The sequence below is a fragment of the Mixophyes fleayi genome, chromosome 2, assembly GCF_038048845.1.
Source record: "Mixophyes fleayi isolate aMixFle1 chromosome 2, aMixFle1.hap1, whole genome shotgun sequence".
In the NCBI taxonomy this organism is placed as follows: Eukaryota; Metazoa; Chordata; class Amphibia; order Anura; family Limnodynastidae; genus Mixophyes; species Mixophyes fleayi.
The window spans coordinates 317,251,727-317,263,894 of NC_134403.1; the positions used below are offsets into that span (position 1 = coordinate 317,251,727).

The 12,168-nt window shown below is 40.5% G+C and overlaps 1 protein-coding gene across 1 annotated transcript in view; it reads left to right on the top strand.

Annotated features, from left to right (window-relative positions):
- SMG6 (SMG6 nonsense mediated mRNA decay factor) overlaps positions 1-8,829 on the top strand; it is a 176,780-nt gene extending 167,951 nt beyond the window's left edge. Inside the window, exons 16-19 of the mRNA XM_075196679.1 lie at positions 2,552-2,699; positions 5,513-5,724; positions 6,011-6,092; positions 6,560-8,829. Coding sequence (XP_075052780.1) covers positions 2,552-2,699; positions 5,513-5,724; positions 6,011-6,092; positions 6,560-6,690 — 573 coding nt within the window. The 3' untranslated portion in view covers positions 6,691-8,829. The remainder of the gene's footprint in view (positions 1-2,551; positions 2,700-5,512; positions 5,725-6,010; positions 6,093-6,559) is intronic.
- Positions 8,830-12,168: the final 3,339 nt, after the last annotated feature.

A 12,168-nucleotide genomic window follows, 5' to 3' on the forward strand; every position in this document is an offset into this window, starting at 1 on the left:
AAACAAAGATAAGATGTTCTGCAGTTGCAGTCAGTGCACTACGTCACTACTTTAGAATTCATTTAAAGGAATAAGTTAGATTTGAGTGGTGTTTTTAACAGTATTTTGTGACTAGGGCCTTTTAAAAAGCTGCTCATCTATCTTCCTGTCTGATATGACAGTGGTCTGTGTTGCCTCCACACCCCCATCAATCACATCTTGTGATATCATGGTTTACAGTGTCCCATGAGAGAGATACGAGTTGCCTGTATATATTGGGAGCAAGAAGGTACATAGTAGTGAGAGTCTATTGCCTGTCTTCTGCTCAGTGTTTTTCAATTGCAGGATTATTGTGAAGATCGTTGTCCTGTGGGCTTCCTGGAATACATTATGTTATACATTAAATGCCAATGACCGCATACACTTACCAGATATCAGGGGATAATTACATTTACAGATGTTCTGTGTGTTTTGTTTTGTTTTATATTATACGTTGAAAACTTGTTTTTTTTATCTCATTATAAATTTCATTTCCGTTTTCTCATCAGCACTACTAGTGATTTTGTTTTTAGAAGTTCAGTTAACCCTCCAGTAAAATTAAAGTGGACTGATCAGTTGTTTTATGAATCCAAGAGATTGTGATAGTTGATGCTGCATTCTCACTAGGTTCGTGCTTCAGACACAAGTTGCCTGTCTGTTGGTGGGCATTGCCTGTATGCCTACAGAACGCTGCGTGTAGAGAACATTGGGCTTTATTTCCCATGGTTTGCAGTTATACACTGAAATGCAGATAGCAATGTTCCCTTAACCTTCACAAGTAAGGAATATAAATATGGACAAGAAGGTTGTTCTTATTGTAAACCACAGGTTGGCAGCTATTAGGGGGTTTTGTTAAATATGAATACCTTGTAATAAGGGAATTGTTACAAGGTACAAATAAACAAGTTAAATGTGTTTTCAGTTGTCTCTAATACTGGATTGTAAAGAGTTGTGGTAGAGCCAATGTGGGCACTTGTAGTGGAGATCAGGACAGTACAATGTTGATACATTGTCACCCAATCTTAGGTGAAAGAAATGTTTTCTATTGTGTGTAAAGTATGTCCTGGTCCTGACACTGCAGATGTGCTGTTAGGTTGAGCTTAGAAGAGGAGGTTTTCTCCCAGATGAGCTTACAACTGATACCAAAGGGAAAGAGATATTTGTTCCCCATCTTCCTGCCCCCACCTCTACTAGTGCCCAGGGCCCTTTACTTCCATCATTCTTCATTTTGTAGCCTTGAATCCTTGCCAGGCACATCTGTCTCACCATATGCATGAACCCTGCAATCTGTGCCGAGCGACAGTAATACAGCTCCGGTGAAAGCCCTTCTGGGACATAACACACATGCGTACCCTTCAGCAATTGGCCGGCTGCCCAGAACCAGCCTGGTTACTCACCTTTCATAAACCTAATTGAAATATAGTGAGATTTTTTTAGATCCTGTCAACCTGCCCTTTATACATCAGCCTCTGGCAAGAGAAAACTAGGGTGTGTTTTTATGAATACCCTTGGCCATGGCTGGATAAGGCGACCTAGAATTTGGTAGCCAGGAAAATCAGTCTAGGAACCATCTTCCCTTTGTTTAGAAATATAATACTTAGCCATAAATCTTGGAAAATCGGTAGAAGAATTCATCAGAAGCAACATTTTAGGCACCATGATCACTGCCTTTATGCTACATATGCCACAAACTGATCCCTTCCTTATAGTTATAGAGGAGGTTTTACTTAATCTAACTGTAAGCGGTTTATCGGTCTCATCAGAACATGTGTGCTTGAAAGGGGCAGAGATGCAGAACTGTCATTGACAGGGCAGAATAAGTAGACGGAAGTACAGGATACTGTATCCTTATGAACCTGTGGAGTAGGAAGTCCTGGGCTATTTATAACACAATACCCTGCAGGAGGAGAAATGCCACAGACTTCCCGACTGCCCTGCTACCCTGTGACTGCTCTGCTTCCCTTTACCACCCGCCGTCCAAGCCCTGTTCTTGGCTCGGGATGATGTGACCTCGTTGTCGGTCTGTGCATCCTGCAGAGGGGACGTGCAGACAGTCACAGCCTGTTCAAAGACGCCCCAGAGCTTTAACTTGCTATAGTGGAAAGGGTTTGGATGTACTGCTACCCCCACCTTTGATTTTAGGTATTGTTGAATGTATTTACATGTTGTTATGTAGCAACCTCTAGAGCCAGATGTTTGGCTGCCAAATGATCCCAAAAAAACATCAATAGTTATCTGCAGCAGCAAAGTATTTAGTGGCAGTTTGTCACCAGTGAGATTTCTTCAGAAACCAACACTACTTTAATCACTTTATTTAATATTTCCAAATGGCAGGTTGGCTGCCACTGGAGGGTTAACTAGCACCGTCAGTAAATCAGACATCTAGCGCAGCAGCTATTCTTAGACTTGCAGTTCCTCCTGCATGTTTTGCTAAGGGCCAGCAGCCTCTTTTGTTACTAATATGACTTTATCTTATTGTGATATCTCTATAATAATGTTAAAGCTGGAAAATGACCATTTTTCTCCTCCTTAGGCTGTTCTGGATGGCAAGACCAGACCCCTGGAACTGGAAATCCACCCCTTGTTTCTTGTTCCTGACACAAATGGGTTCATCAACCACCTTCCTGGGATGGAGCAGCTTCTGTCATGTCAGATCTATATACTAGTCATTCCTCTTATAGGTAAGACCCGGGCCAGCAGCCATTCCTCACCAAGACCTGTTGGGTTTTGTAAGATGACTTGTTGGAGAACAAAGTGGTTATCCTCTTAAGTCTAAAATATACGTTTATCCAGTATGAAAAAATATATTCTTAAATGAACCAATACATCTGAAAGTTCCCATTCCAACACAGTGCTTCATATATTTCACATTGTAGTCACATTTCTTATATAGCTTAGTACAAATTATTGTTCTGTTCTCAGCCAGTTCAGGCTTCCTAATATGTCTCTGAATAAACTTACTGGCTGGATGTCTGGGGTGCATTGGGGAAAAATCCCATTCTAATAGCAGGTTTACATATATGTCACTTCTATGGGGTCATTTATGTTGATTGATAAAACAACTTGTGAGCATCAGCCTAGTTAATTAGTCATGTATGTGTTGGTTGTATTGCATCTTGGGATTTGTTGTGTTACCAGTATATTGGACAATCACTTGGTTAAACAATGTATCCCACGTTGGATGTCATGCTGGCTGCTGCATTGATTGCACTGGGTCTCTGCAGCACTCTTGTGGTTAATGCTGGCTGTGTGTTTGGGGCTCTCCGGCTATGGCTGCAGTGCTGTGTAGTTCTTCTGCTGGGCTGGGTACGGTCACACACAGCTGAGTGTGCAGCTGCTGGAACACACGTCCTCGTCACAGCTTTTTCTCCATATAAAGCCAGCGGTGCAATCTCTGACTGGTTCCAGTTATTGCTAAACACTCGCCCCTGGCACAAGCACTGGTGTTACTGGGTGGTCTGGCCGGCTCCCTGGATTTGGGAGTTCTTTCCCTGACCGAGAGAAGGAGCCCTGTGGCGTATCTGGTGTATTTGGTTGGGTTTAATAAGAAGTAGTACATGCTTTCTTCCCTGTGTATTCTAAACTCCTTCCTGTGATACAAATACTACTGTGTCCATCTGTTTATAAGCCTTCCGCAAATATCTGTATCTACCCTGCCTACAGGCATTACATACATAAGTGCTGCACACTGGACATATTGCAAAAGTAACAGTGTGCCTTTTAGTGATTTTTATGTGACCTTGTATTCTGGAACTTGTAGTTCCACACCAGCTGGAGAATTCTGTTTGCCTGAAGCAGCTTGTAAAGCAGGTGGTCAGACTCGGAGTATAAGGAACATATTATATCCTCACATACTAAATGTTATTGATAAAGGCTGAAAGTAAGGGATCACTGAGCATTGTTTATATATAGGAAAATACGTAATCCATTGTAATGATATGAATATTAGATTGTGACCTTATGAGGGGTGACATCAGAACTCGCTGTAAAGATATCATATACAGGTATTTCTAAATTTATTGACACCACTTTTGTATTAGGATATAAGTCACAAGTCTTCATGCTGATTGACATATTTGTGTACTCTGATGTCATCAGTGCTTGCTTAATATTCATTGAGAATTTCTGTGTTCTAAGTAATGATTTGCCATAGTATTATGTTCATGCATGCTTTCCTGGTCACAGAATTTGACTTTAATCATCATGTATATATTTTCATATGAATTGAGGGTTGTAATGTTAAAATCTGAGCGATGGCATGGATAGTCTTGTGTGCTAATAATCTTATGTTCCGCTGTATATAGAGCCAGATGATTGTGGCTGGTGATCCTGGACTACTAGCAGATAACTATAGAGCTCTGTGGGTACACAATTGTCCTAGTTCTTTAGAAATTACACATATAGATGTATCGCGTTGCCTTCTAATTTCTTGATTACCTATAATGGCGAGCAGGGCTGTAAGAAGGCTTTTTGGACATTGGTTTGCAGTCACTTTCTTGTCTAAGACAGCACAGTGTGTGTCCTGCATTACTAAGTTAACCATAGTGTGGGGAAATGGGACCCCAAAAACAACCAGAAATTGTAAACCGAATGTTCAGCCGTTTCCAGGGTGATTTTGTAATGGGCTACTGGAAAAGTTTTAAGTTTTGGGTTGGGGTAATTTTGTAGCATTTGAAGCATATGTTAAAAAAAAAAAAAAAATTTCCTTTCAACTTTTATCCCTGTATTATACTTTATGCTTTTCGTAGGTTTATTGGGGTTAGGGGATCCAAAATTTTCAGCAGCTGCTCAGGTCCAGGTCTGCCAAATCCAAGAATAATGTTGATGCTCATTTTTGCCGGTGATTAGTGGCTGCATGGTATCAGAGATGTGGTCTGCTGGAACCATGGCTAACGGAGATTGTAATACATACTGGATACTACATCCTTATGTTGTCACTGCGTTCGCAAGATTACATCTCATGATGTATGTCTTATGTCACCTGGCACAGTGGTTACTCCCACCAGAGTGTGCTCTTTGCAAACACTTAGGGGTATATTTACTAAACTGCAGGTTTGAAAAAGTGGAGATGTTGCCTATAGCAACCAATCCGATTCTAGCAGTCAATTTGTAGAATGTACTAAATAAATGTTAACTAGAATCTGATTGGTTGCTATAGGCAACATCTCCACTTTTTCAAACCCGCAATTTAGTAAATATACCCCATAGTGTCAGTACAGGGCTGTAATAGAAATGTGTAGGTGCAAGTATTGCAACCTGTGCTGTAATATTATTGGGTGTAAAAATTGTATTGTTCTTTAATATTATATTTTAGGGTGTCTAATAAGTAGTCTTAATCTGCCCCCCATCTTGAGCAAAATTCCATGTCTTTCTAATGTTAGATGTCTTACCCTTGGCACCCAGATATGTATATAGTAAAGTATATATTGTCATGATGAACCCTCATTTCAGGGATTATTCTTCTGTTTTTATGTTTTGTTTCCATGTTTTGTAGTTATCCATGAGCTGGATGGCCTTGCAAAGGGCCAGGAGTTTGATCAGCGCAGTGCTGGACATGCACGATCACTGCAGGACAAGGCCAAGAAAGCCATCCAGTTTCTAGAGCAGGGATTTGAAGCACGAGACCCCTTTCTGAGAGCACTTACAAGCCGGGGCAATGAGCTGGAATCTATTGCCTTCCGCAGCGAGGATATTTCTGGACAGAAGGTACCATGGCTGTCTGATCTGTGCCTGCTCTTACAGTGCTGTATGACTAATTTCTACAGAAGTGACCCTTATTTCCTATGTGTCGGGCATGTTCACACAGGTGTTCTGCTCTCTATCCTGTTGCGTTGTGTATATTCACAGGACGGAAATAGAGAAAACCATAAGGTCACCAGTGTTTATGTCAAACTACTATTGATGCAACAGAGAATAAAGCTGGAAGCATCTAGGTGAATGTGAAACTCTACAAACAGATCACTTTCATTTCTAACATTAAACTATTTTCCAGGGCAACAACGATGACTTGATACTGTCGTGCTGTCTACATTACTGCAAGGACAATGCAAAGGACTTCATGCCATCAAATAAAGGTAGAGCATCATCTCTGGCCACAGCTTGCTAGCCTGACAAATGCCTTGTTCTTTTATAGTCACACCTAAATTACTAACCTTGAGTCATGCCACTTCCTCTCTTTCCTCTATCCCTGTCCTGTTGTGGCAGATTAAAGTGACATAACGAGCTGGCCAAGGCCATCTGTCATAGGATTAACCTGCCACAGCTGTTTTTGTTGTTTATAAGACAGATCCTGGCCTAGGACTGACAACTGCTGGCCTCTGGTTTGTAACACAGAGGATGGTTACCAGCGTCACAGTGACAAGCTCCCCCCCTCCTCCGCTCCCACGTTCCTTCTTCTGTGAGAACTTGCTCCAAAGCTGTTGTACATTTCCTTTGGCTGTTCTTTTTCTCCTGACCCATCACCATTAAATCTTGTACCTCGTGTCCTGTTAAACCTTCATCCGTTGTTATGTTTTGTGTTTACTCTCTACCCTCTTTTCAGATGATCCAATACGCCTGAGACGAGAAGTTGTTCTACTGACTGATGACCGTAACCTCAGAGTCAAGGCCCTGACCCGGCACGTCCCCGTACGAGATATTCCCGCGTTTCTCAAGTGGGCCAAAGTGGGGTGACGTAGCCAAGAATCTGAAAGGATGAATCCTTGTGTGCAAGAAAAAAAAGAATATCCAGTGTGTGACCCGCTGGGGCGAGAGGTCGTTACAGTCAGTCCTGATACAACCGTTCAACTGCCCTATGTCAAACCACACACACACACACATGCACCTCAGACTACAACCCACCTTCTGAAATAAACTAGAGCAGAAGCAAATGTTCCCTTCATGGACCCTCATCATAAGCCTGTTGTGACTTGTCTGTTAGTACAGGTGGATGGGGGATGAGGAAAGCAGGGTTTTGTCAGTGTACGTTGGGTCTTACTGATCAGTGAGGGTGCAGAATGCGGTAAGGTGACTATCCAGAGCAGGATTGTCTGGCAGGTTATTTTTGTCATGCCAATGGCACAGCTCCTTTTAATTGTGTCCTTTTGTTCCCCCTTGTGCACTAGTGATGCCTGCATCACCTCATTCTGCAGTATTGTCTAGGCCACATAGGTAGTTAGCACTGGTTTCCTCTCTTAGAACATCTTTATCTTGTGTACTTATTTCTTTACCAACCACTTTGCTATTTTACTTTTGTTTTTATTCTCTCTAGTTTTAAGTTTTTATTTTATTTAGTTTTGCAAAGATGTCTTTTTACAGGCCAGGTTTTTCTAGGTCTAATTTGTTATAAAATAAACTTTATGGAGGACGTAGCCTGCCCCATTCTTCCGTTTTACATATGCTGCTCTGAGACTGTTTTTTGTTTCTTTTTCTTTTTCATGTTTTGATTTGTTTTTCACAATAAAGCTGTGAGAACATTGTTTTCCCTAGCTTTTATATTGTGTATTCTCCCCAATCCCCTCAACTATTACTTCTAGAAACCAGACTCACCCTTTAGGTGCTTAGGGAGTGTGTGTAGGTGTGTCATCTAATGTATTCAGATCTATAAAGTCTACAACAATGCTCTTCCGTTGTTTGAGCGATCTTCATCGCTACACACACCAGGTTACACAGATGGTCTCGGCAGGATTCCCTGGCAGTAAACGCTCTCTGCTTTTTCTGTCATTCCCAGCCAAGGCCTGACATCTGAAAATCCAAAGTGTTCTGTAGGTCCTGATGTCATCCTTTTCCCTAATACTTTATAAGATCAGTCTGTAGGGATGAAGGCAGAGATCTGCCACATGGTCTTGGCCTATGTTCTTGTTGGCCGGGACACTTGCTCCATTTAACTTTTATTATTTTTATTTTTTTTAATTATTGTTGAGAGGGGCCATCCGCAGTGCTGTACAATGCCATGGGCAGCCTTGTGCAGGAATAATGGTTTAACTGCTCCAGTGCAAGGCCTTTAGAAATATTATTTTGTTACTTTGAACTGCGTTCCATTGCCAGACTGGCTTTTGGGAAAGCCCATGGGTATAGAGAAGGATTGATGGGATTGTGTACTGGTGCACAGAAACCAGTAGCACATGTCACACTCTGCATAAATAGCGACGCTGTCAGGCAGAGAGTTATAAAGAACTGAGCCTCCAGATAATAGTGGTGATATATAATAATTGTAGATAGTGATGATTTTTTTTTTTTTCCAGCAGATTCTTTTTGTGTGTAAATAGTTTTAGCTTGTTTATAAGGTGTTGGGGGGTATGTGTAGTTTGGGGTATATGTTGTCATGGTTAGAGGATCTCATTGTAGGAGGAGCAGCATATACTATTCAGAGGCAAGCAACCCTTCCATAAGGAAAAGGATATATTTTCCATCTACGATGGATAAACGATACCTGCCTATGTGGCTTTATTAACGCATTATAATCAGGCTTATATCTGTCCATAACGGTGTGGATATGTGTTTAACCCTTTCATTTATTTTGGTGCCATCAGTCCTATAACCAGTTATATATGTTAGATGTACTCGCTGAAAACTCGAGAACACACAGGTCCTGTGCTGATGATCCCGCTTCACCAGTTCTTTTACCACTGTTTTAATCTATGTTGTCCAAATGTTCTTTATTATCCCCCATTTACGCAGTATGAATGACTTGCTGCTGTGCATATACTTATTATTTTGCCGTTATTTGTTGTTGGTTTTTTGCTTGGGAAGGATTATTTGTTCAATGCTATTTTTAGATTCTGTGTTGGTTGGCAAAAAAATATTCTCTTAATAAACATTCTTTTAAAATATTATGATGTTTTTTATTGGTGTTGCTTATTGGTGCCTTTGCTATGACCTTTAACCCACTCTTTGCAATAGATTGCTTTTGAGTATGACAACAGTCATTGCAGTTGTGCTAGATTTGAGGCCACTGAATGGAAGACTTAATTTGATCCAATATGAAGGCATCTTGTTGCATTCACAAATATGTGTGAAGCCGGACGCACACAGCTTGGTCCTGCAAATGCCGGGCAGCAGGATTAATGTTCAGTATGGCCACAAATGTGGGGTTGCTTCTCGTATCTTTGGGTCATGTTAGTGTGGTCAGAAGATGACTCCATGTGCCGGCCAATAAGAGCCATTTGTGATCGCACTCAGGATGTGCCGGATAAACCCTGCAGTATTGGCCCATTTGTCTGCTATTGCAACATATGTGGTCAGCATCAATATTTTCACACCCTGATAGAATTTGGGCATAGCTGAGTGTCCTTCAGAAGACTTACGCAGGCCACGCACAAGGTGATCCGTTTGGCCAACCAACCAGATCTTTGGCCAGTGTTGGAACACTGATGGTGGAGCAAATCAGCCAAATCCAGTTCAGTGGATGGGCCAGACGAACAGATTGTGAGGAATTTCTATCCTGACAAATCAAATCCGACCAAGCTGGATTGAATTTTTACACTTTTCAAGACAATCGTGAGTGGTATACACAAGATAATGTGGTCAAAAGGTATAAAAAAAAATAAAATGGGGTATGATGTGCATGTGAAGGGACCATGTAATGTGAGGCATAAAGGGTCTCTGTGATAGATATTCTGCGCAGTAAATAATTAGACCTTAAACGTGCTGAAAGTGATTTTATTGTAATGGTCAAATTGTAAAATATGTTTAATGTATATTTTCTCCAGCCACCATCAGGGACTAAAGACCTGCTCATATTGCATATTCTTGTTAAATTAGGAAACAGAAAGAAGCCCAGGCAGATGTAAAACCATTTCTGTTTACCATTAAAGTGGGCCAGTTATAGAGAGAAAGGACCTCTCCACGGAAGAGACCATTAAACCAGATTGAAGTGAATAGTTGTATATTTAATATTGGCCAATGATGTGTGACATTCTCAGTAATATCATCCATAAAGGCATCCATGATCTGATTCACCAAGGACGTATGTTTTAGAACTTCCACTTTCCACGGATTATTGTTAAATTAAGTCCTATGTGCAGGGGCTTGCCTTTTATGAGGCAATTTGGGTGGGACAGCAAAATAAAGGAAATTTTAAGTTAAAAATTACAATTTTCTTGAAGGTATTATTGCTGGTATATAGCTCATTGGTGGATCTACTAATATAATATTTGTCTTTTTTTTTTTTTTTTTTTTTTTTTAAAAGTGCTCCCAATTCATATAAACTAGCATAAACATTTGTATAAGGGATAAGAAGGATGTCGTTTCAATATTCATATTCAGCAGCCATTTAGTGGGGTGACCCAGTGTCCCTGAGTAGAGCGTAGTTCTTCAGTAGGACCCACAAAGATCCTCACACATCAATGGTTCCTAGTGACACTTGGCGCAATAAGTAACATGTCTGCCTCCACTCTCTGTAAGTGAAGGGTACACTGTGACTTGTTTACTTAATATCAATATAAGGTATATATTTTATATTGAGACAGTTGCCAGAATAGATGGCCTGTGCGGTCTGTCACCTTGTGTAGAGGTTTTCAAATTGAGACTTTTTTTCCCTAAGCTCCCTTGCTCTGGATAAATGTTTGAATGTACTCTAACAATGCAGGGGTTAAACCGGTTTTATGTACATTGGATTTTCCAGTAAGTTTAGATAAAAATACATTGTGTGCACAGTCTGTCCTTGCCAGGAGCTTCATCACTGTCCTGGCCAGCATCATCTATGATAAAGGTCTCCACAAGGATTGCAATGCTAGGCTATGCAAATATACCATTTATCTTCACTGCTTGGAGTGTGCTGGGCTCCAGATGTGCTCTTGTGCTGAGCCCCCCATTATTGGCCAAGCACGCTACTCCGCTAGAAGTATGACCAGGCAGCGTGTGTTCACTAAATGAGACATGAAGATGTTGCATATGGTATTGTGCCACCTAGATTGGTGTATCAAGTCCAGACCTCCGGGACCGCTAACAGTGCAGGTTTTCCAGGTCTCCTCGTGGTCACAAGTGAAATAATAATTATCAGCTGTTCATCTATTGAATTGTCAGTCAGTGATAAATACACCTGTGCTCCATCTAGGAGATATCTTAAACATACACTGTTCTAGTCAGCAATGACGGTTATCTGTAGACCAGGCTGCATTCCGCACAGGGCTGACGTTCAGTAGTAAGATTAATCAAAGTGCCTTTTGTTGCAAGCCTCCGTGTTGTACATCAATCCTAGTGAATTAGGCTGTATTCTCACAGATATTGATTCAGCCTATAAAATGACTGCCACCATTCTGACTATGCAATGGGTTTCATTTAATTATTCTATACAGTGTTTATTTAAAAAATGACTGATATAGTGCATCCATATGTAGTAATTTTTAAAGCCAACCATTTACAATCTAAATAAGAAAAAAAAGCATTAAAAGCAATAGCAATTCTATAAAGTGTATATACTTTATCTCCCTACTTGAAATATATATATACATAACGTAAACTAAAACCACACATCTGAAATAAACTGAATCATTGAAAACACTATATTTGTAAGTTATGTTGTGCTGTGTAAACAGATGAAGAGTTATACAAATTCCACTGTAACATACTTGCTGCTACTAGGACCGTTTATTTACTGATCCAGGTTAGTGATTTGGGATGTGAAATGGACTTTCATAGAAATATGGCAACATTCACTGTGCAACATCTAAATCATTATCTGAGTAAATCAAGAAATAAAGGTGGTTTTTTTGGACACTTCCTGCCTGTATCCAGAATGTTGTGATGCCATTTTTACAAATGGAAATATCAAGAGACCAGCACCAGACTATCTTTGCTGCCCAGGATAAGATACAGGGGCTTCCATCATGGCTCTAAAGATGCAGTCTTCTTTCATTCAATACATCCCGCACAAAAGACCTCAAACTAATACTATGGTGTGTAATGTCTGAACTGAGTGAAGAATGCATATATCACTACCCTATCATAGATGTTTTAGTAGCTTGTGATGAGTGGTTAATTCCCAATCTGTTTGTCAGATCTGTGAGAGTAAAGACACAGAAGTGTACTCTGGATAAACAGTGTCATAAGTAGTGTTTAGGTTCTGCTCACCTGATCTTTACAAGTCACTGTTCAATTTGTAATTAATGTGTTCTGTTTTAAAATAGCTTTAGTGATGACAATAAATTAGTACTTTATGCAATTAAAAAT